The 25568-nt window shown below is 45.0% G+C and overlaps 1 protein-coding gene across 1 annotated transcript in view; it reads right to left on the bottom strand.

The window, feature by feature from the left end:
* si:dkey-215k6.1 (transmembrane protein 132C) overlaps window positions 1-25568 on the bottom strand; it is a 289645-nt gene that overhangs the window by 9627 nt on the left and 254450 nt on the right. Inside the window, exon 5 of the mRNA XM_041900191.2 lies at window positions 843-1048. Coding sequence (XP_041756125.2) covers window positions 843-1048 — 206 coding nt within the window. The remainder of the gene's footprint in view (window positions 1-842; window positions 1049-25568) is intronic.

Genomic DNA, 25568 nt, shown 5'->3' with positions numbered 1-25568 from the left:
AGGCGCCTCGGTGCGGTGACTGGTGGGGGGCCGTCTTTAAAGGTAGGGAAACAAAAATTGGCCAAATTGAAAAATGGGCCCTGCAGAGAGAGTGAAGGTCGTTGGCTGGGCAGGCAGGCAGCACCCTCCTCCCCTCACACCTCGGCCTCCAAATGGAGCCACCGACAGAGCCACATGAAACCTAGTGAAATGGAACCTGTACTAACGGGGAAAGAAGGCGCAAAATGCTTCAATGTGCCATGGCTTGACAGATGTAATAAGTAAATCTCTGACTGTCTGTTGTTGGTCCATGCATTTCAGAAGCTGTGAGAATATGACTGAATAATAGTAGACCTTAATAACAGCTGTATCAGTCAAAACCTTGACCTGGCAGGAAATAGCAGGAAGTGCTGGCTTCTGTTCCATAATGTTGTTTCACACTTACTACCAACATCCAGCAGTAGAAAATAAAGCCCTATACGGACGCCTACACACCATGTCCAATACAACACATCATTTCCCAAACCCACATGCAGTTAAAACATTTAGAATAATACATGGAACAGGAATACAAACATGCACGCACCGTCTCTCTCTCTCTCTCTCTCTCTCTCTCTCTCTCTCTGTCTCTCTCTCTCTCTCTCTGTCTCTCTCTCTCTCTCTCTCTCTCTCTCTCTCTCTCTCTCTCTCTCTCTCTCTCTGTCTCTCTCTCTCTCTCTCTCTCTCTCTCTCTCTCTCTCTCTCTCTCTCTCTCTCTCTCTCTCTCTCTCTCTCTCTCTCTCTCTCTCTCTCTGTCTCTCTCTCTCCCCCTCTCTCTCTCTCTCTCTCCCCCCTCTCTCTCCCCTCTCTCTCTTTCTCCTCACCTCTTGTTGGAGAAGATGGGCACCCTCCAGCCCTTGATCTGGCTGAGTTCCGTGTCAGACACGTCCATCTGCAGGGGCAGACGAGGCACCCACACTGTCAGCTCCAGCTGGGTGCTCAGGTACAGGTAGGTGAAGTTGACCATCAGAGACTGTCTACCTCGCATCTCCTTCCCATTCACAAGCACTGCGTCACAGCCAGGAGACACCTGAGAGGGCACAAAGCAGAGTCCAGGCGGTCACGTGTGTGTTTGTGTGTGTGTGTGTGTGTGTGTGTGTGTGTGTGTGTGTGTGTGTGTGTGTGTGTGTACGTATGCATATGTGTGTGTGTGTGTGTGTATGTGTGTGCGTACGTGTGTGTGCACGTGTGTGACATGAGTGACCTGTGATCACTGTGTGTGTATGAACGTATGAGTGTGTGACCTTTTGTGGCTTTCAAGCCCCACGTTTGCTGTGGTGTGTCCGTTGTACCATGTATGGGCAATACAAGCTGCCACCTTGCATGGATGCCTCTTGGAATCCCACGCGCAGCATTTCGCCTGTCACCAACGGTTTCTGAATTTCCTGTGTAGCATTTCGCCTGTCACCAACGGTTTCTGAATTTCCTGTGTAGCATTTCGCCTGTCACCAACGGTTTCTGAACACAATTCACAACTTTTATATTTTCTTCACCTGCTGTGTGAGATTTTTTGAAAGATGAGTATTAGATTGATCAAAAAGTGATCTTAAAAATGGTCTTTGTCCATGTGTTCTGTTCGTGACATACATGGTGTGATCCTGGGTCAGTTTTGCATTTTCCTCAAATAATGGTTAAGGTTAGGATTGGGGAGGGGAATCTGATTCTAGATCTGAACCTAGGAGAAACTTTAACCCAGAGCGACAACAGAACAGTGTGAAGAGAAGGATTGGAATTATCAAGTGCCATTCACACAAAAGGCTGTCATTTTTATTGAAAATGCAAAACTCAGCCACCATTTTAATCTAAAGCTGTAATTTAAGAAGGGGAACATCATGGGGTGCATACTATTTAATAATACATCATTATGTTCATAATGTATACATAATCAATCGTTCAATAATGAGGAATATTTTCTATACTGATGACTAAATTATACAATGTTGTGTACGTTACGGTGTCCAAATTAGGACAGCCTCAAACCTGCTGAGATTGAAACAAGTCCTGCTGAGATTGAAACAAGTCCTGCTGAGATTGAAACAAGTCCTGCTGAGATTGAAACAAGTCCTGCTGAGATTGAAACAAGTCCTGTTGAGATTGAAACAAGTCCTGCTGAGACTGAAACAAGCCCTGCTGAGATTGAAACAAGTCCTGCTGAGCTTGAAACAAGTCCTGCTGAGATCGAGGCTGTCCTAATATGGACACCGTGCGGTCTTGACCAGGTAACATCTGAGAAAGAAGTGCACTGTAGAACGTTTGGCCACTGAGCTCAGATGAGGAAGCATAGATGAGTCATTTTCAATTCCACCCTAATCTAATTTGCTGCTTCCCAGTGATTGCTTTGGCATTTGAGACAATTTGTCACACGTTACCTGCAATTAGACAATTTCCTAGTGTCATTCACTCTGTTTCTTCCTATTTTAGTCCTTCACTCCCCCTAACAAGTTCTTGACCTCACTCAAACACCATCTTTCTTTCTTTCTTTCTTTCTTTCTTTCTTTCTTTCTTTCTTTCTTTCTTTCTTTCTTTCTTTCTTTCTTTCTTTCTTTCTTTCTTTCTTTCTTTCTTTCTTTCTTTCTTTCTTTCTTTCTTTCTTTCTTTCTTTATTTTCTGACTAATCTATGCTTCCTTCCCTCCCTCCTTTGTCCTCCCTCCCTCTTTTCTCCTCCCTCTCTCTATCTCTGATGTGATGATAGAGTAATGTGGCCTTGGAGTCTTTATGCCACCCTGGTGGTTAGCAGTAGCAGCAGTGGTTCGTTGCCGTGGGATACACACCGACCCATGTCAGAGCTTGGGCGGTCAGCTGCCACCTCTACTCGGCATTGACTTCACGGTCCATTCTCTGCGGTGTGAACATCTCATTCTAGGGGTCAGGGAAGGGACACTCGGGGGAGCAGTCAGTTTCAGATAATTACCTCTGTCAGAGCAGTGAAGCATGTTGAAATAACAAGGAGGGGAGAGGGGGGAATCTATCCTAAACATATCACTGGTTATGTTGTCTCTAAAAGCTTTGAAATTAGGTTCTCTGAATGTCTAGCTGTTCAAAGAGATGCAGTATTTGTTTTGTTGATGTGTCACAGCACAGCATGTCACACTCGCCTTGGTCAAAATCTGCAAGAGAAAGGCAGACACAAAAATGATTTCATTTCCCTGGTGATGATGAGGATTGAAATGTGTTATTTCAATCTTAATGCGGTTAAATATTTTTCCTCCAGATTTTGACTCAGGGTTAGTGTGCTGTGCTTTGCACCATGCCGTGATGCACACAACCAATCTGTATGTACAGGCAGCGAGCCATGCAGCACGGTTTGGTTGCTGACAACGAATCCAGGTCAGGCCGTACTGTACAGTGCTGTAGTCACACTGTCCATCGTGCTGGTGTGGAGTAATACAATGTGTGTGTGTGTGGGTGTGTGGGTGTGTGTGTGTGTGTGTGTGTGTGTGTGTGTGTGTGTGTGTGTGTGTGTGTGTGTGTGGGTGTGGGTGTGGGTGTGGGTGCGTGTGCGTGGGTGTGTGTGTGTGTGTGTGTGTGTGTGTGTGTGTGTGTGTGTGTGTGTGTGTGTGTGTGTGTGTGTGTGTGTGTGTGTGTGTGTGTGTGTGTGTGGGTGTGGGTGCGTGCACGTGTTGTGTGACTTCCAGAGGAGGCTGGTGGGAGGAGCTATAGGAGGACAGGCTCATTGTAATGGCTGGAATGGAATAAATGGTATGGAGTCGAACACGTTATTTCCAAATGTTTGATGTGTTTGATACTGTTCCATTTATTCCATTCTAGCCGTTACATTGAGACTGTCATCCTATAGCTCCTCCCACCAGCCTCCTCTGGTGACTACAATTGGAAACTGGAATCAGAGTGGAAAGGGAAAAATAATTTAGCGCCGACAGCAGTGAAACAAAGGGAGATATCCTTTCGAGTGTCTCATGTAGAGAGCAAAAAAGCCTTGATGAATCATTCTACAAGAGCAATTGCTGGCAATTTGCAATCTGATAAGACCAACTCTATTCAGTAAAAACACACACGATGACATTCCTTCCCTCACTCTCACGTGTATCTCATTGAACAGTTGCAGACGGCAATCAGAATCTGATCTCCTGTGGGTGATTTAATTACTGTGCTTTGCAATTTCCACAAATAACACACAGCGGAGGAGATCTGATAAGAAGCTTCTCCAGAACATCCCTTTCATCCTCCTAGTCACCACCGCTCTCCCTCCACGTCTCCCTCCACGTCTCATTCAACGTCTCCCTCAGTCCGTCAGTCCCTCTAAGACTGGACTTGTTATCATCAAAGAGACTTGAGTCTGCGAAAAATCTATGCCCCAAACTATTTCCCTCCATTTTCCCTGTTCCTTTCCTCTCTGTCAGTCTTTTTATTTATCTCTTTCTCTCCCCCCTCCCCCCTCTCTCTCTCTCTCTCTCTCTCTCTCTCTCTCTCTCTCTCTCTCTCTCTCTCTCTCTGTCCTTCTCTCTGTCCTTCTCTCTCTCTCTCTCTCTCTCTGTCCTTCTCTCTCTCTCTCTCTCTCTCTCTCTCTCTCTCTCTCTCTCTCTCTCTCTTCCTCTAGAGTGAGGAGCAGGTGTTACTTCGGCTGTGATATCGGAGGCTGTATTCCAGGGCCCGAGTGTTCCCAGGCATCTGCCACCTCTGCCTTCCCTGGCCTCCTATCACATTCCTGAATATGGCCAGAGAGTAGAAGCCAAGCAGTATTCACAGCTGTGCACACGTCTTAGTCCACACCAATGGGACTCCCTAAAATGTATCTTTCAATGATCAAAGGGATGCCTCCCAAATGGCACCCTAATCCATTTTTAGTGCACTAAAACCACATGGCACTGATCAAAAGTAGTGCACTATATAGGGAAATAGGGTGCCAATTGTCCACACTATCTGTTACTGTCCATATTTGGATGTTGATTTGTTTGTTGATGTTACATTGGATAACTGGTGTAAATCAAGTTACAATGTTGTTCAAAATGGTGTCAAAGTGGTGGCTGTGACATCCAAACAAGTAGTAAGAAAGCTAGTGTAACATAGGGATGGTAAAATACATATTTTCAGGCAGCTGCAAGCCCCAGTGTAAACAAACACATTCCCCTGTATCAGTACCAAACTGCTGAGCCATGGAGTTTGAAGACACTGAAAAATGGATTTAATCTCTGTCTATATTTTGGAAAGAGGAGCACAGCACTAGAGCAAAAGCCAGGAAGATGTCCTCACCTAACAACACAGGAATAAACTAATTTATGTCATATCAAACATAAAGAGGAAAATGAGATATGCTGTCCATATTAGGAGTTCTGCTGAGATTGAGGCTGTCCTAGTATGGACAACGTGCAAGTGAGTAATTTTTTAAAGAGTAACTTTGGAAAAGTCACACTCGTCAGCCAGTGTTTGGAGGGTGAAAAGGATTCAGGTGACAGGTAATTATCAATAGGCAGAGAGAAAGTGTAGTCGAGACCAGCAGTTTTCCCGAGTGGCGCAGTGATCTAAGGCACTGCATCGCAGTGCTAGCTGTGCCACTAGAGATCCTGGTTCATATCCAGGCTCTGTCGTAGCCGGCCGCGACCGGGAGACCCATGGGGCGGCGCACAATTGGCCCAGCGTCGTCCAGGGTAGGGGAGGAAATGGCCGGCAGGGATGTAGCTCAGTTGGTAGAACATGAGTTTGAGTTTGAGTTTGAGTTTATTTTTACAGGGACAGTGCACATTAATCAACGTTTCAGTAAAAGTGCCGGATTTAGCCAGCCGGCTAATTTTCAACCGCAGTCCCTGGGCAGGTTTGCAACGCCATGGTTGTGGGTTCGATTCCCACGGGGGGTATGAAAAATTAAATAACAAATGTATGCACTCACTAACTGTAAGTCGCTCTGGATAAGAGCGTCTGCTAAATGACTAAAATGTAGAAATTATACAGCATTGATATCTTGGCATACATCAGTGTGTCTTAACATATTGCGAAACTGTTCTCAGATGTTCACTAAACATCTGTCTTGAATCTAGACCCACACTAAAACACTAGCATCTGAGATATTACATACAGAGATGGGAAACTCATCGACTAATCTCTCATGCTAAACTAACTGCCTTAAAAGTCAATACTTCCCCCCCCCCTCTCTCTCTCTCTCTCTCTCTCTCTCTCTCTCTCTCTCTCTCTCTCTCTCTCTCTCTCTCTATCCCTCCCTCCCTCCCCCTCTCTCTCTCTCTCTCTCTCTCTCTCTCTCTCTCTATTATATGTTAACATTACCAAAGCAGGTGAAATAGATAATAAACAATAAATATGAACAGTAAACATTACACTCACAAAAGTTCCAAAGGAATAGAGACATTTCAAATGTCATATTACGTCTATATACAGTGTTCTAACAATGTGCAAATAGTTAAAGTACAAAAGGGAAAATAAATAAACATAAATATGTGTTGTATTTACAATAGTGTTCGTTCTTCACTGGTTGCCCTTTTCTTGTGGCAACAGGTCACAAATCTTGCTGCTGTGATGGTACACTGTGGTATTTCACCCAGTAGATAAGGGAGTTTATCAAAATTGGATATGTTTTAGAATTCTTCGTGGGTCTGTGTAATCTGAGGGAAATATGTGTCTCTAATATGGTCATACATTTGGCAGGAAGTTAGGAAGTGCAGCTCAGTTTCCACCTCATTTTGTGGCCAGTGTGCACATAGCCTGTCTTCTCTTGAGAGCCAGGTCTGCCTACGACGACCTTTCTCAATAGCAAAGCTATGCTCATTGAGTCTGTACATAGTCAAATCTTTCCATAATTTTGGGTCAGTCACAGTGGTCAGATATTCTGCCACTGTGTACTCTCTGTTTAGGGCCAAATTGCATTCTTGTTTGCTCAGTTTTTTTGTTAATTCTTTCCAATGTGTCAAGTAATTATCTTTTCGTTTTCTCATGATTTGGTTGGGTCTAATTGTATTGCTGTCCTGTGGCTCGTGCTTAGGGGACTATTCTCTAAGTTTATCTCTATGTAGGTGATGGCTTTGTTATGGAAGGTTTGAGAATCGCTTCCTTTTAGGTGGTTGTAGAATTTAACGGCTCTTTTCTGGATTTTGATAATTAGTGGTTAACGGCCTAATTCTGCTCTGCATGCATTATTTGGTGTTTTACGTTGTACACGTAGGATATTTTTGCAGAATTCTGCATGTAGAGTCTCAATTTGGTGTTTGTCCCATTTTGTGAATTCTTGGTTGGTGAGCAGACCCCAGACCTCACAACCATAAATGCAATGGGTTCTATAAGTGATTCAAGTATTTTTTGCCAGATTCTAATTGGGATGTTGAATTTTATGTTCCTTTTGATGGCGTAGAAGGCCCTTCTTGCCTTGTCTCTCAGATCGTTCACAGATTTGTGGAGTTACCTGTGGCGCTGATATTTAGGCCGAGGTACGTTTCGTTTTTTGGGTGCTCTAGGGCAACGATGTCTAGATGGAATTTGTATTTGTGGTCCTGGCAACTGGACCTTTTTCAGAACACCATTATTTTTGTCTTAATGAGATTTACTCTCAGGGCCCAGGTCTGACAGATCTGTGTAGAAGATCTAGCTGCTGCTGTAGGCCGTCCTTGTTTGGGTTCAGAAGCACCAGATCATCAGCAAACAGTAGACATTTCACTTCATATTCTAGTAGGGTGCTGCAGACTGTTCTAGTGCCCTCGCCAATTCGTGGTTAAACAGTGCATTCGGAAAGTATTCAGACCCCTTGACTTTTTCCACATTTTGTTACGTTACAGCCTTATTCTCAAATGGATTAAATACAACATTTTCCTCATCAATCTACACACAATACCCCATAATGACAAAGTGAAAACCGTGTTTTTTTGTGTGTGTGTGCAAAGTTGTTACAAATAAAAAACAGAAATACCTTATTTACAGTATTCAGACACTTTGCTATGAGACTCGAAATTGATCTCAGGTGCATCCAGTTTCCATTGATCATCCTTGTGATGTTTCTACCCCTGTGGTAAATTAAATTAATTGGACATGATTTGGAAAGGCACACACCTGTCTATATAAGGTCCCACAGTTGACAGTGCATGTCAGAGCAAAAACCAAGCCATGAGGTCGAAGGAATTGTCCGTAGATCTTGGGAAGGGTAACAAAAAATGTCTGCAGCACTGAAGGTCCCCAAGAACACAGCGGCCTCCATCAATCTTAAATGGATGAAGTTTGGAACCACCAAGACTCTTCGTAGAGCTGGCCGGCCAAACTGAGCAATCGGGGAAAAAGGGCCTTGGTCAGGGAGGTGACCAAGAACCCTATGATCACTCTGACAGAGCTCCAGAATTCCTCTGTGGAGATGGGAGAACGTTCCAGAAGGACAACCATCTCTGCAGCACTCCACCAATCAGGCCTTTATGGTAGAGTGGCCAGACGGAAGCCACTTGTCAGTAAAAGACACATGACAGCCCGCTTGGAGTTTGCCAAAAGGCACCTAAAGGACTCTCAGACCATGAAAAACAAGATTCTCTGGTCTGATGAAACCAAGATTTAACTCTTTGGCCTGAATGCCAAGCGTCACGTCTGGAGGAAACCTGGCACCATCCCCACGGTGGAGCATGGTGGTGGCAGCATCATGCTGTGGGGATGTTTTTCAGCGGCAGGGACTGGGAGACTAGTCAGGATCGAGGGAAAGATGAACGGAGCGAGCCTTGATGAAAACCTGCTCCAGAGCGCTCAGGACCTCAGACTGGGGTGAAGATTCACCTTCCAACAGGACTACGACCCTTAGCACACAGCCAAGACAACACTGGAGTGGCTTCGGGACAAGTCTCTGAAGGTCCTTGTGTGGCCCAGCCAGAGCCCGGACTTGAACCCGATCAAACATCTCTGGAAAGACCTGAAAATAGCTGTGCAGCGACACTCCTCATCCAACCTGACAGAGTTTGAGAGGATCTGCAGAGAAGAATGGGAGAAACTCCCCAAATACAGGTGTGCCAAGTTTGTAGCGTTATACCCAAGAAGACTCAAGGCTTTAATCACTGCCAACTGTTCTGTAACAAAGTACTGAGTAAAGGGTCTGAATACTTATGTAAATGTTATATTTCAGTTTTTTATTTTAATAAATTTGCAAACATTTCTAAAACCTGTTTTTGCTTAGTCATTATGGGGTATTGTGTGTAGATTAACAAGAGTAAAAAACAAATGTAATCAATTTCAGATTAAGGCTGTAACGTAACAAAATGTGGAAAAAGTCAAGGGGTCTGGTTACTTTACGAATGCACTGTATATGTTGAAAAGGGTGGGGCTCAAGCTGCATACCTGTCTAACCCCAAGGCCCTGTGGAAAGAAATGTGTGTGTTTTTTGTCAATTTTAACCGCACACTTGTAGTTTGTGTACATGGATTTTATAATGTTGTATGCTTTCCCCCTAATAACGCTTTCCATCAATTTGTATAGCAGCCCTCATGCCAAATTGAGTCAAAAGCTTTTTTGAAATCAACAAATCATGAGAAGACTTTGCCTTTGTTTTGGTTTGTTTGTTAATTAGGGTGTGCGGGGTGAATACGTGGTCTGTCGTAAGGTAATTTGGAATTTCTATCATTTCATTGAGGATACCATCAACACCACAGGCATTTTTGGGTTGGAGGGTTTGTATTTTGTCCTGTAGTTCATTCAATGTATTTGGAGAATCCAGTGGGTTCTGGTAGTCTTTACTAGTAGATTCTAAGATTTGTATTTGATCATGTGTATGTTTTTGCTGTTTGTTCTTTATTATAGAGCCAAAATGATTGCAGAAGTGGTTTATCCATACATCTCCGTTTTGGATAGATAGCTCTTCGTGTTGTTGTTTGTTTAGTGTGTTCCAATTTCCCCAGAAGTGGTTAGATTCTATGGATTCTTCAATTACATTGAGCTGATTTCTGACCTGCAGTTCCTTCTTTTTCCATAGTGTATTTCTGTATTGTTTTAGTGATTCACCATAGTGAAGGCGTAGGCTCAGGTTTACTGGGTCTCTACGTTTTTGGGTGGATAGGTTTCTCAATATCTTTCTTAGGTTTTTGAATTTTTCATCCAACCATTTGTCATTGTTGTTAATTTTCTTAGGTTGTCTGCTTGAAATTGTTATATTTGATAGGGAAGCTGAGAGGTCAAATATACTGTTTTCTACTGCCAAGTTTACACCTTTACTATTACAGTGAAATGTTTTGTCCAGGAAGTTGTCTAGAAAGGAATGAATTTGTTGTTGCCTAATTGTTTTTTGGTAGATTTCTACACTACTTTCCTTCCATCTATAGCATTTCAAAATATTACGCATTTCCTTTGGCTTTGATGCCTCATGATTGAGTATTGCTCTGTTCAAGTAGACTGGGATTTTGCTGTGATCTGATAGGGGTGTCAGTGGGCTGACTGTGAATGCTCTGAGAGACTCTGGGTTGAGGTCAGTGATGAAGTAATCTACAGTACTACTGCCAAGGGATGAGCTGTAGGTGGTCCTACCATAAGAGTCCCCTCCGAAGCCTACCAATGACCAAGTACAGACCCAGCATGTGACAAAACTGCAGGAGTTGTGACCCGATTGTGTTGGTTGTTTTGTCATAGTTGTGTCTAGGGGGGGCATATTTGGGAGGGAATGCTGTCACCTCCAGGTACAGTGCCTTGCAAAAGTATTCATCCCCCTTGGCGTTTTTCCTATTTTGTTGCATTACAACCTGTAATTTAAATGGGATTTTTATTTGGATTTCATGTAATGGACATACACAAAATAGTCAAAATTGGTGAAGTGAAATGAAAAAAAATTACTTGTTTCAGAAAATTCTACAAAATAAATAACGGAAAAGTGGTGCATGCATATGTATTCACCCCCTTTGCTATGAAGCCCTAAATAAGATCTGGTGCAACCAATTACCTTCAGAAGTCACATAATTAGTTAAATAAAGTCCACCTGTGTGCAATCTAAGTGTCACATGATCTAAATATACACCTCTTCTGAAAGGCCCCAGAGTCTGCAACACCTCTAAGCAAGAGGCACCACCAAGCAAGCGACACCATGAAGACCAAGGAGCTCTCCAAACAGGTCAGGGACAAAGTTGTGGAGAAGTACAGATCAGGGTTGGGTTATAAAAAAATATCTGAAACTTTGAACATCCCACGGAGCACCATTAAATCCATTATTAAAAATGGAAAGAATATGGCACCACAACAAACCAGCCAAGAGAGGGCCGCCCACCAAAACTCACGGACCAGGCAAGGAGGGCATTAATCATAGAGGCAACAAAGAGACCAAATATAACCCTGAAGGAACTGCAAAGCTCCACAGCGGAGATTGGAGTATCTGTTCATAGGACCACTTTAAGCCGTACAGAGCTGGGCTTTACGGAAGAGTGGCCAGAAAAAAGCCATTGCTTAAAGAAAAAAATAAGCAAACATGTTTGGTGTTCCAAATGCATGTGGGAGACTCCCCAAACATATGGAAGAAGGTACTCTGGTCAGATGAGACTAAAATTGAGCTTTTTGGCCATCAAGGAAAACGCTATGTCTGGCGCAAACCCAACACCTCTCATCACCCGAGATCAGCATCATGCTGTGGGGATGTTTTTCATTGGCAGGGACTGGGAAACTGGTCAGAATTGAAGGAATGATGAATGGCGCTAAATACAGGGAAATTCTTGAGGGAAACCTGTTTCAGTCTTCCAGAGATTTGAGACTGGGACGGAGGTTCACCTTCCAGCAGGATAATGACCCTAAGCATACTGCTAAAGCAACACTCGAGTGGTTTAAGACGGTGAATACTTATGCACGCTCAAGCTTTCTGTTTTTTTGTCTTACTTCTTGTTTGTTTCACAAGAAAACATATTTTGCATCTTCAAAGTGGTAGGCATGTTGTGTAAATCAAATGATACAAACCCCGAAAAAAATCAATTTTATTTCCAGGGTTGAATACTTTCGCAAGCCAGTGTAGGTGTTTGTCATCCCGTGTGCTAAGAGTGTCAGGTTCTTGTCCAGTTCTGGCATTTAGGTCGCCACAGACTAGTACATGTCCCTGGGCCTGATAATGGTTGATCTCCCCCTCTAGGATGGAGAAGCTTTCATCGATAAAATATGGGGATTCTATTGGGGGGATATACTGTAGGTAGCACACATGAGGAAATTTTTCTCTGTTGAGATAATTTCCTAATTAATTTCTAGCCAGCTGTAAAATATTCCTGTTTTGACTTTGAATTTAATAGAGTGGGTTAGGTCTGCTCTATACGAAATTAGCATACTCCCTGAGTCTCTTCCCTATTTCACACCTAGTAGTTTGGTGGATGGGACTATCAGCTCTCTGTAACCTAGAGGGCAACCAGTGGGTCCGTCTCCTCTATACCATGTTTCTTGTAGGATGACAATGTCTGTATTTCCAATTTCTTTGATGAAGTCTGGGTTCCTGCTCTTTAGGCCAAAGGCAGATGACCTCAGACCTTGTATATTCCAGGATGAGATAGTAAAAGCTTTGTGTTCCATAGAGTCTAGTGTTGTTTTCGTGTGGTTTAGGCTCGGACCATTACAGTAGGTAGTGGCTCTCACTCTCTCTCTCTCTCACTCTCCCTCTCTCCCTCTGTCCCTCCCGCTCCCTGTGGTTATGATCTCTGTCAGTAAGGGAAGCTGTAACAGGGTTCTGGGCTCCCAGATCTGCCCTGGTGGCTTCTCAGACCATCACCATGGTAACAGTTGAGTATAGCTTGTCAGTTATACATCGTCTCAGGTCTTACTGGCACTTTGGTGCTAACTAATAGCCTGATGCTTCTTTATGTTCTGTTTTTTTTGGGGAGAGTTGGAAAAGGAGGAAAGCTGAGTTTGAGAATCTAAGTATAATGGTGGGAGGTGGGGAAAACACAAATATGGGTGTTTAGACAGCAGTACTCTGCCCCTGGGACAGCTAGGATAAGGTCTACTATTCAGAGGTTGGAGCAGGATATTAGAGACATTGAGAATAGCCTTATTGGTCAGCAGGACTCCGAGTCAGAGAGGGAGTTGAGGGCTAGGCGGCTGGGGTCTTTAGAGCACGGATGACTACCTGACGGACACGGATGACTACCCTGACGGACATGGATGACTACCCCGACGGACATGGATGACTAACCTGACGGACATGGATGACTACCTGACGGACATGGATGACTACCCTGACGGACATGGATGACTACCCTGTCGGACATGGATGACTACCCTGACGGACATGGATGACTACCTGACGGACATGGATGACTACCCTGACGGACATGGATGACTACCCTGACAGACACGGATGACTACCCTGTCTACCCTGACAGACATGGATGACTACCCTGATGGACATGTATGACTACCCTGACGGACATGGATGACTACCCTGACAGACACGGATGACTACCCTGTCTACCCTGACAGACATGGATGACTACCCTGACGGACATGGATGACTACCCTGACCAATATGGATGACTACCCTGACAGACATGGATGACTACCCTGACCAACATGGATGACTACCCTGACAAACATGGATGACTACCCTGACCAACATGGATGACTACCCTGACAGACATGGATGACTACCCTGACCAACATGGATGACTACCCTGACCAACATGGAAGACTACCCTGACCAACATGGACGACTACCCTGACCAACATGGATGACTACCCTGACGGACATGGATGACTACCCTGACGGACATGGATGACTACCCTGTCTACCCTGACGGACATGGATGACTACCCTGATGGACATGGATGACTACCCTGACGGACATGGATGACTACCCTGACAGACACGGATGACTACCCTGACGGACATGGATGACTACCCTGACGGACATGGATGCTCAGAGTGCGTTCTTCTTCAACCTGGAGAGGAAGTCGGCGCAGCAGAAGCAGATGTTCCATTTATGTCGTCCTTCAGGGTCTCTGATGTCGGATCCAGCGGAGATGAGGAGGATGACTACGGATTCTACGCAGACCTCTACGGTGACAACAACACTGATCCTCAGAGTGCTCAGGTGATTCTACAGGGGTGGCCTAAGCTCTGGCCTGAGCAGAGTGCTGGGCTGGAGGGGGATCTTTCGTTTCAGGAATTAACAGCGGCTGTGGAGCAGCTCTCCCCAGGCCGTGCGCCAGGGGTCGATGGACTGACAGCTAAGTTTTATAAACGTTTCTTGGGTGTATTGGAGAGGGTCCTCTTAGGGGTATTTCGGGAGTCCTTTGAGAACTCTGTCACTACTGCCGAAGAAGGAGGACTTAGCTCTATTGAAGAACTGGGGTCCCCCGAGTGGCGCAGTGGTCTAAGGCACTGCATTGCAGTGCTAGCTGTGCCACTAGAGATCCTGGTTCAAATCCAGGCTCTGTCGTAGCCGGCCGCGACTGGGAGACCCATGGGGCAGCGCACAATTGGCCCAGGGTAGGGGAGGGAATGGCCGGCAGGGATGTAGCTCAGTTGGTAGAGCATGGTGTTTATAATGGTAATAATGGAGAACTTGTTTATTTTGAGAGAGGTGATAGACATCACTAGGATGTATGATCAGGACCTGGGACTCATTTCGATAGATCAAGAAAAAGCTTTTAAAGAGCGTGTTATGCCTATCTATTTAGGACCATGGAAACGTTTGGCCTGGGTACCGGGTTTAGATCATGGGTCGAGTTATTGTACTGTGGCGCTTCGGTTATGGTACATTTCGGGGGTGGGCTGAGCCGACCAGTCCCAGTTATCAATCAATCAATCAATTTTATTTTATATAGCCCTTCTTACATCAGCTAATATCTCGAAGTGCTTTACAGAAACCCAGCCTAAAACCCCAAACAGCTAGTAATGCAGGTGTAGAAGCACGGTGGCTAGGAAAAACTCCCTAGAAAGGCCAAAACCTAGGAAGAAACCTAGAGAGGAACCAGGCTATGAGGGGTGGCCAGTCCTCTTCTGGCTGTGCCGGGTGGAGATTATAACAGAACCATGCCAAGATGTTCAAAAATGTTCATAAGTGACAAGCATGGTCAAATAATAATCAGGAATAAATCTCAGTTGGCTTTTCATAGCCGATCATTAAGAGTTGAAAACAGCAGGTCTGGGACAGGTAGGGGTTCCATAACCGCAGGCAGAACAGTTGAAACTGGAATAGCAGCAAGGCCAGGCGGACTGGGGACAGCAAGGAGTCACCACGGCCGGTAGTCCCGACGTATGGTCCTAGGGCTCAGGTCTCTCAGTTGGCTTTTCATAGCCGATCATTAAGAGTTGAAAACAGCAGGTCTGGGACAGGTAGGGGTTTCGTAACCGCAGGCAGAACAGTTGAAACTGGAATAGCAGCAAGGCCAGGCGGACTGGGGACAGCAAGGTGTCAGCATGCCCGATAGTCCTGACGTATGGTCCTAGGGCTCAGGTTCTCAGAGAGAAAGAGAGAACGAGAGAATTAGAGAGAGCATACTTAAATTCACACAGGACACTGGATAAGACAGGAGAAGTACTCCAGGTATAACCAACTAACCCCAGCCCCCCCGACACATAAACTACTGCAGCATAAATACTGGAGGCTGAGACAGGAGCGGTCCGGAGACACTGTGGCCCCATCCGAAGAAACCCCCGGACAGGGCCAAACAGGAAGGATATAACCCCACCCACTCTGCCAAAGCACAGCCCCGCACCACCAGAGGGATATCCTCAACCACCAACTTACAATCCTGAGACAAGGCCGAGTATAGCCCACAGAGGTCTCCACCACAGCACAAACCAAGGGGGGGCGCCAACCCAGACAGGAAGATCACGTCAGTAACTCAACCCACTCAAGTGACGCACCCCCTCCTAGGGACGGCATGAAAGAGCACCAGCAAGCCAGTGACTCAGCCCCTGTAACAGGGTTAGAGGCAGAGAACCCCAGTGGAGAGAGGGGAACCGGCCTGGCAGAGACAGCAAGGGCTGTTCGTTGCTCCAGAGCCTTTCCGTTCACCTTCACACTCCTGGGCCAGACTACACTCAATCATATGACCTACTGAAGAGACAAGTCTTCAGTAAAGACTTAAAGGTTGAGACCCGAGTCTGCGTCTCTCACATGGGTAGGCAAACTGTTCCATAAAAATGGAGATCTATAGGAGAAAGCCCTGCCTCCCGCTGTTTGCTTAGAAATTCTAGGGACAATTAGGAGGCCTGCGTCTTGTGACCGTAGCGTACGTATTGGTATGTACGGCAGGACCAACTCGGAAAGATAGGTAGGAGCAAGCCCATGTAACGCTTTATAGGTTAACAGTAAAACCTTGAAATCAGCCCTTGCCTTAACAGGAAGCCAGTGTAGGGAAGCTAGCACTGGAGTAATATGATCAAATTTCTTGGTTCTAGTCAGGATTCTAGCAGCCGTATTTAGCACTAACTGAAGTTTATTTAGTGCTTTATCCGGGTAGCCGGAAAGTAGAGCATTGCAGTAGTCTAACTGTTACGAACCCCGTGGCTCTAAACATCTAGGGTGGATGGACATGAGACCCGTAACATAAATTCATGTAAATTATAAGTGTGACATGGAATAGTGAGAACAAATAAGACACAACTACCATGAACTACCGTCAAACACAAAGTGTTTATTTATGAACACACGGTAAGGGTTTGGGAAAAAGGGCTGAGCAGGACCCAAGAAATGAAACAATAGTGTAAAACCCCCTAAACTGATCTAGCCTGCCTAAAGAACCGCTAGGCTACTGCTACCATACAAAAATACAGTGGGTGGTCCGCTCAGGTCTAACTGGTGTTTATAGACAGATTTCGTCCCCTCACGGGTAATGTACGCCCAAGGGCATCTAGCTTAAACCCCCCTTTCCCAAAAAACACACAAAGCTACTAAACAGGGTAATCATCAACTAGCGAGTACACAACACACAGGACACCACCGTGTCCATACTCACATATGGCAAAAAAGTCTCTCTCTCTCAACAAACACAAGTCTGGTTTTTATAAAATGGGATGTGTGATTGAACAAACGAATAACAGGTGGTGCAATTAACAGGAATGTTCACTGATTGGTCCAATCAGCAGACACCTCAACGACCACCCATCAGGAACATACAGGACACCTGTGATTAGGGCAGAAAGAGTAGAAACACACAAAAACACAGGATACCTGTATCCGTAACACTCCCACCCTTAAAAGAGCAAACCAAAATGGTTTGCGACACACGTACTATCACAACACCCAAATTCACAAATCATCCTATCGGGATAAAAAAAAAAAAAAACCTAGATCATTACACACGAGACAAAGCATCTGCCAACACATTATCTAACCCCTTTTTGTGGCGGATCTCCAAATTATAATTTTGCACGACAAGTGCCCAACGCATAAGGCGTTGGTTCTGGTTGTACATCCGGTGGAGAAAAACTAAGGGGTTATGGTCAGTATACACTACCACTGGTAATGCACTGGAACCAACATAAACTTCAAAAGTACTGCAGAGCTAACAACAAAGCTAGAGCTTCTTGTTCAATGGTGGAATAGTTTGTCTGACATTTGTTAAATTTCCGTGAAAAATAACAGACAGGATGGTCCACTCCACTCTGGTCTTGCTGCAGTAGAACAGCACCAGCACCTCTGGCACTTGCATCTACCTCCAGTTTAAACGGCCGCTCAAAATCTGGCGCAGCAAGAACAGGAGTACTACACAAGAGTGCTTTAGCAGTGTTGAAAGCAGTACAACAATCTTCAGACCATACAAATTTTCTCGCCGGACTGAGCAAATCCGTTAATGGAGCAACTACCGCAGAGAAATTTTTACAGAAACTACGGTAGTAGCCAACCATACCTAAAAAACGGCGTAGCTCTCTTCTGGTGGTAGGTGCGGGAAATGCGTTTATAGCCGAGACCTTGGCATCTACAGGGCGCACCTGACCATGGCCGACCTGTTTACCAAGATAAGTAACAGTAGCCTTCCCAAACTCGCACTTTGCTAAGTTCAGGGTTAGAGAAGCGGTTGCTAGACGTTCACACACTACCCTTAGAGTGTTAACATGATCAGACCACTCAGTTGAATAAATGACCAGATCATCAAGGTAAGCACTACAATTAGGAACTCCAGCCAATACTGTGTTAACCAGGCGTTGGAAAGTGGCTGGTGCGTTCCGCATCCCAAATGCCATGACAGCATATTGTAGGGAAGTGATCTGGGGTCACAAATGCAGAGATGTCGGAGGCACGTGGGGTTAACGGCACCTGCCAGTAACCTTTTAGAAGATCTAATTTGGTTACATAAGTAGCAGCACCAACAGTATCAATACAGTCATCCAGTCTGGGTAACGGGAACGAGTCGGGCACTGTGACAGCATTGACTTTCCGATAGTCCGTACATAATCTGGATGTCCCATCAGGTTTAGGAACCAGAATGCACGGAGAACTCCAAGGACTTGAACTTGGCATAGCCAGGTTATTCTCCAGCAAATAACCGACCTCACCCCTCATTATCTTTCTCTTAGCGACGTTGACACGATAAGGATGTTGCTTGATAGGTGCAGCGTTTCCAACATTAATGTCATGTTCTAACACATTTGTACATGTAGGAACATCATTAAAAAGACATGGAAAGCTGTGTAATAGTCTCACAATATCATCTGACTGTCTGTCCGTTAAATGAATCAGGCTTGACGGGAGAGACAGCAGCATCTCTGAATTGGGCAATCTAGCACACTGCTGCTGAGTATTGCGCAACTCCAAACCATCTCCGTCCACATCATTAACATGACCTCCCACTACAGCCGTAGCAGCAACAGAGACAGCCGACTCGGCCAGTTTCTCTGGACTGTCTACCTGAGTAACGGGTCTGTTGTGGTATGTCTTCAACATGTTAACGTGGCACACACGAGATTGGCGTTTTCTATCAGGAGTCTGTATCACATAGTCAGTTTCAGTTAGTTTCTTTTCAATGACATAAGGACCAGCGAAACGTGCTGACAATGACGCTCCTGGCACAGGCAACAACACAAGAACTTCGGTCACCTGGCTGCAGTGAACGAGAAACAGCCTGTGTGTCATAGTGTCGTTTCATCCGTTTCTGTGAGGAAGACAGCGCTTCCTTTGCTAGAGCACAGGCAGCATGTAGGCGCTCACGAAAGCGACTAACGTAGTCCAACACATTTTCTTTCACACACAACTCTGGTGACAAAAACTGATCCTTAAGGACTTTCATAGGTCCTCTCATGGTGTGTCCAAACACCAGTTCAGCTGGGCTGAACCCTAGGGGATTCCTGTACTGTCTCACGGACAGCAAACAACACTAGAGGAACTCCCTCATCCCAATCTTTCTCAGATTCCAAACAATATTTACGGAGCATAGACTTCAGGGTCTGATGCCAACGTTCAAGCGCACCCTGAGACTCTGGGTGATATGCGCTTGACACACGGTGTGTAACTGACAAGGATTTTAACACTTGTTTGAAAAGTTTAGAAAGGAAATTCGTACCCTGATCAGTTTGTATCACCTTAGGTAATCCAAAAGTTGAGAAGAATTTGATCAACGCTTTACTCACCACCGGAGCAGTAATCCTTCGCAGAGGAATGGCCTCTGGGTACCTGGTGGCCACACACATAATTGTCAACATAAACTGGTTACCAGATTTTGTTTTTGGTAATGGTCCAACACAATCAACCATCACATGTTCGAATGGTTCACCTATGGCCGGTATGGGACAAAGAGGCGCGGGGAAATAACCTGGTTCGGTTTCCCAACTACTTGACAGGTGTGGCAAGTCCGACAGAACTGAGCCACATCTTGTTTTAAACCAGGCCAAAAGAAATGTCGCAAAACACGATCATAAGTCTTGGTGACTCCCAGATGTCCGGACCACTGGTGATCATGAGCGAGGGATAAAACATTTTGTCGAAAGGCTGTAGGAATCACTATTTGGTAAACAGCATTCCAATCTCCGCCAGCGTCAACATGGGATGTCCATTTACGCATGAGGAGATTACCATCAATGAAGTATGCCATGTTTTTCTTCTTTAGCTCGTCTTTTGAGACAACACTAGAAAAACATTTAGCCAGGCTAATGTCAACCTGTTGGTTAGCGATCAGCTGCTCACGAGTAACTGGTAACTGTATTGCTTCAGCAACAAGTTCCACATCCTTCTTCCTTTCTCTGGGCTGTTGGTCAGACTGCACCAGCTTACCAGAGGTAGCACCCGAACTATCCTCTGGGTCACACTCTCTGAATAGAATCGTGTCTGACAAATCTACCACTTCACCCACTTGTCGTGCTTGAGCACGTGTGACAGCACAAGCGGGGAACACATCTGGATAACCCTGTGCCAGCTCCTCGGAGAGAGACTGGTCACTTTTATCCAATACCTCCAATATGGGTATTACCTTTCCTCCGGCAATATCGTTGCCCATTATAAATGTCACACCTTTTACTGGCAACATAGGACGTACGCCCACTCTGAACAATCCACTGACTAACTCAGAGTGTACGTTCACAAAGTGCAATGGCACTGGGACGAAACCCATTTCAATTCCTTGTACTAACACACTGGAACCACAATATGTATTACTGGACAAGGGCAACACATCAGCTAGTATGAACGACTGCGCCGCACCAGTATCTCTGAGGATTCTAACTGGACGCTGAGACGCTTCATCATCTGATATAGAAACAAACCCCTCAAAAATGAACGGTTCATAACTGTGATCTGGGACAGGGACTTTCAAACCACATTCACTATGAGGCTTCTGTCTTGATTCCGGCCTTACAACCGTACGAATCAGCCCAACACCCGTTGGCGGCCTGGCGTGCTGAGGCATCCCCGGTTTGCGTTTAAGCAAAAAGCAATCACTAACCAAATGTCCCACCTTATGACAATAGAAACAGTGACGCACATCTTTTGGGCGCGCTGGATGTACTGCTGGTCGACTAGGACTAGAAGTTAGCAACTCCGCAGCCCTGCTCTCCGTACGAGCCGAAAACACGCTCTTATGCGTCAACACAAACTCGTCTGCCAATACAGACGCTTCCGACAGTGAGGATACTTTCTGTTCGTTCAGATAAACTACAATGCGTTCCGGTAAGCAATTTTTAAACTCTTCTAACAAGATTAACTCCCGTAGAGAGTTAAAATCAGTTACCTTACTAGCACTGTGCCATTTGTCAAACAGATTTCCTTTGTCTCTAGCAAACTCCACATAAGTCTGAGTAGGAGACTTTTTATGAGACCTAAATCTCTGTCGATATGCCTCAGGAACAAGCTCATAGGCACGAAGAACAGTAGCTTTGACCACTTCATAATTCAAACTGTCTTCAAGAGGTAGCGCTGCCAGAACCTCTTGGGCTTTACCTGTTAGCTTACACTGAAGTAATAGGCACCATACCTCGTCGGGCCATTTCAATGCTACCGCTATACGCTCAAACACACTGAAATAGGAATCAACCTCTGACTCCCTAAACACAGGTACCAAGGTGATCTGTCTACTAATATCAAATGTAGCAGACGACACCGCTGGTGAGGCTGGCTCACTAGCAGGCATAGTATGAGCAGAGACTAACCTCGCTGTTTCTGCCTCTAGTTCCATTTTACGCATCTCCAGTTCCATCTTACGCGTCTCCAGTTCTTGATCAAGCCTACGCGTCTCCAGTTCCATCTTACGCGTCTCCTGTTCTGCCTCTAGCTTACGCGTCTCCTGTTCTGCCTCTAGCTTACGCGTCTCCTGTTCTATCTTACGCGTCTCCTGTTCTGCCTCTAGTTCCATTTTACGCATCTCCAGCTTGTCTTGCCTGATTTGTGCCCGCTCTTCCGCCTCTATTTGGAGCCGTGTCGAGCGGACATCCATCCTGGCATCACTGTCAGTCAGTGGGGAGAGTGGGTCATAACGGGGCAATGTGGCTGGAGCCTTAGCCTCGTCCTCAGACACTGATGGGCTTACAGGAACAGCAACCACATCCCCTACAGGAGCAGCAGACTCAGGCGGCGGTAACTCAAGCACTCGCTCGTTTAACAATATCGCTAACACTACTTCCCTAACTTCTGCTTTCACCAAACCCCTCGGTATGGGTACAGAAAAGTGGTCAGCCAAAGCCTGTAGATCCACTCTACGGCAATTATCAAAAACCTCCCACGTAGGGTTTTCCAAAAACGCCTCCAACTCAAAAGTAGCCATCCTACTAGCAACACGAGCCGTCGACTACTGAACACACAAAAAAAACAGGTAGTTACAGCTGCTAAGCTCAACACTGAACCAGACACTTGCTAATTTACATGAGTAGCATGGGATAGATAGGATCCCAGACGAGCCCCCACTTTATGTTACGAACCCCGTGGCTCTAAACATCTAGGGTGGATGGACATGAGACCCGTAACATAAATTCATGTAAATTATAAGTGTGACATGGAATAGTGAGAACAAATAAGACACAACTACCATGAACTACCGTCAAACACAAAGTGTTTATTTATGAACACACGGTAAGGGTTTGGGAAAAAGGGCTGAGCAGGACCCAAGAAATGAAACAATAGTGTAAAACCCCCTAAACTGATCTAGCCTGCCTAAAGAACCGCTAGGCTACTGCTACCATACAAAAATACAGTGGGTGGTCCGCTCAGGTCTAACTGGTGTTTATAGACAGATTTCGTCCCTACGGGTAATGTACGCCCAAGGGCATCTAGCTTAAACCCCCCTTTCCCAAAAAAACACACAAAGCTACTAAACAGGGTAATCATCAACTAGCGAGTACACAACACACAGGACACCACCGTGTCCATACTCACATATGGCAAAAAGTCTCTCTCTCTCAACAAACACAAGTCTGGTTTTTATAAAATGGGATGTGTGATTGAACAAACGAATAACAGGTGGTGCAATTAACAGGAATGTTCACTGATTGGTCCAATCAGCAGACACCTCAACGACCACCCATCAGGAACATACAGGACACCTGTGATTAGGGCAGAAAGAGTAGAAACACACAAAAACACAGGATACCTGTATCCGTAACACTAACCTAGAAGTAACAAATGCATGGATAAATTTTTCTGCATCATTTTTGGACAGAAAATTTCTGATTTTTGCAATGTTACGTAGATGGAAAAAAGCTGTCCTTGAAACAGTCTTGATATGTTCGTCAAAAGAGAGATCAGGGTCAAGAGTAACGCCGAGGTCCTTCACAGTTTTATTTGAGACGACTTTACAACCATCAAGATGAATTGTCAGATTTAACAGAAGATCTCTTTGTTTCTTGGGACCTAGAACAAGCATCTCTGTTTTGTCCGAGTTTAAAAGTAGAAAGTTTTCAGCCATCCACTTCCTTATGTCTGAAACACAGGCTTCTAGCGAGGGCAATTTTGGGGCTTCACCATGTTTCATTGAAATGTACAGCTGTGTGTCATCCGCATAGCAGTGAAAGTTAACATTATGTTTTCGAATAACATCCCCAAGAGGTAAAATATATAGTGAAAACAATAGTGGTCCTAAAACGGAACCTTGAGGAACACCGAAATGTACAGTTGATTTGTCGGAGGACAGACCATTCACAGAGACAAACTGATATCTTTCCGACAGGTAAGATCTAAACCAGGCCAGAACTTGTCCGTGTAGACCAATTTGGGTTTCCAGTCTCTCCAAAAGAATGTGGTGATCGAGTAGTGTCAAAGGCAGCACTAAGGTCTAGTAGCACGAGGACAGATGCAGAGCCTCGGTCTGACGCCATTAAAAGGTCATTTACCACCTTCACAAGTGCAGTCTCAGTGCTATGATGGGGTCTAAAACCAGACTGAAGCATTTCGTATACATTGTTTGTCTTCAGAAAGGCAGTGAGTTGCTGCGCAACAGCTTTTTCAAAAAATTTTGAGAGGAATGGAAGATTCGATATAGGCCGATAGTTTTTTATATTTTCCGGGTCAAGGTTTGGCTTTTTCAAGAGAGGCTTTATCACTGCCACTTTTAGTGAGTTTGGTACACATCCGGTGGATAGAGAGCTGTTTATTATGTTCAACATAGGAGGGCCAAGCACAGGAAGCAGCTCCTTCAGCAGTTTAGTAGGAATAGGATCCAGTATGCAGCTTGAAGGTTTAGAGGCCATGATTATTTTCATCATTGTGTCAAGAGATATAGTACTAAAACACTTAAGTGTCTCTCCCGATCCCAGGCCCTCGCAGAGCTGGCAGATCCAGGACAGCTAAGCCCTGGAGGAATACGCAGATTCAAAGAGGAGTCCGTAATTTGCTTTCTAATGGTCATGATCTTTTCCTCAAAGAAGTTCATGAATTTATTACTGCTGAAGTGAAAGCCATCCTCTCTTGGGGAATGCTGCTTTTTAGTTAGCTTTGCAACAGTATCAAAAAGAAATTTTGGATTGTTCTTATTTTCCTCGATTAAGTTGGAAAAGTAGGATGATCGAGCAGCAGTGAGGGCTCTTCGGTACTGCACGGTACTGTCTTTCCAAGCTAGTCGGAAGACTTCCAGTTTGGTGTGGCGCCATTTCCGTTCCAATTTCCTGGAAGCTTGCTTCAAAGCTCGGGTATTTTCTGTATACCAGGGAGCTAGTTTCTTATGACAAATGTTTTTCGTTTTTAGGGGTGCAACTGCATCTAGGGTATTGCGCAAGGTTAAATTGAGTTCCTCAGTTAAGTGGTTAACTGATTTTTGTCCTCTGACGTCCTTGGGTAGGCAGAAGGAGTCTGGAAGGGCATCAAGGAATTTTTGTGTTGTCTGAGAATTTATAGCACGACTTTTGATGCTCCTTGGTTGGGGTCTGAGCAGATTATTTGTTGCGATTGCAAACGTAATAAAATGGTGGTCCGATAGTCCAGGATTTTGTGGAAAAACATTAAGATCTACAACATTTATTCCATGGGACAAAACTAGGTCCAGAGTATGACTGTGGCAGTGAGTAGGTCCAGAGACATGTTGGACAAAACCCACTGAGTCGATGATGGCTCCGAAAGACTTTTGGAGTGGGTCTGTGGTCTTCTCCATGTGAATATTAAAATCACCAAAAATTAGAATATGATCTGCTATGACTACAAGGTCTGATAGGAATTCAGGAAACTCAGAGAGGAACGCTGTATATGGCCCAGGAGGCCTGTAAACAGTAGCTATAAAAAGTGATTGAGTAGGCTGCATAGATTTCATGACTAGAAGCTCAAAAGACGAAAACGCCATTTTTTTTTTTGTAAATTGAAATTTGCTATCGTAAATGTTAGCAACACCTCCGCCTTTGCGGGATGCACAGGGAATATGGTCACTAGTGTAACCAGGAGGTGAGGCCTCATTTAACACAGCAAATTCATCAGGCTTAAGCCATGTTTCAGTCAGGCCAATCACATCAAGATTATGATCAGTGATTAGTTCATTGACTATGACTGCCTTTGAAGTGAGGGATCTAACATTAAGTAACCCTATTTTGAGATGTGAGGTATCACGATCTCTTTCAATAATGGCAGGAATGGAGGAGGTCTTTATCCTAATAAGATTGCTAAGGTGAACACCGCCATGTTTAGTTTTGCCCAACCTAGGTCGAGGCACAGACACAGTCTCAATGGGTATGGCTGAGCTGACTACACTGACTGTGCTATTGGCAGACTCCACTAAGCTGGCAGGTTGGCTAACACCTATTTCACTGTGGGGCTAGAGGAGTTAGAGC

The sequence above is a fragment of the Coregonus clupeaformis genome, chromosome 16 (assembly GCF_020615455.1).
Source record: "Coregonus clupeaformis isolate EN_2021a chromosome 16, ASM2061545v1, whole genome shotgun sequence".
Classification (NCBI taxonomy): domain Eukaryota; kingdom Metazoa; phylum Chordata; class Actinopteri; order Salmoniformes; family Salmonidae; genus Coregonus; species Coregonus clupeaformis.
The sequence above is the reverse complement of the archived record's forward strand: the minus strand, read 5'-3'. Positions and strand labels throughout refer to the sequence as shown.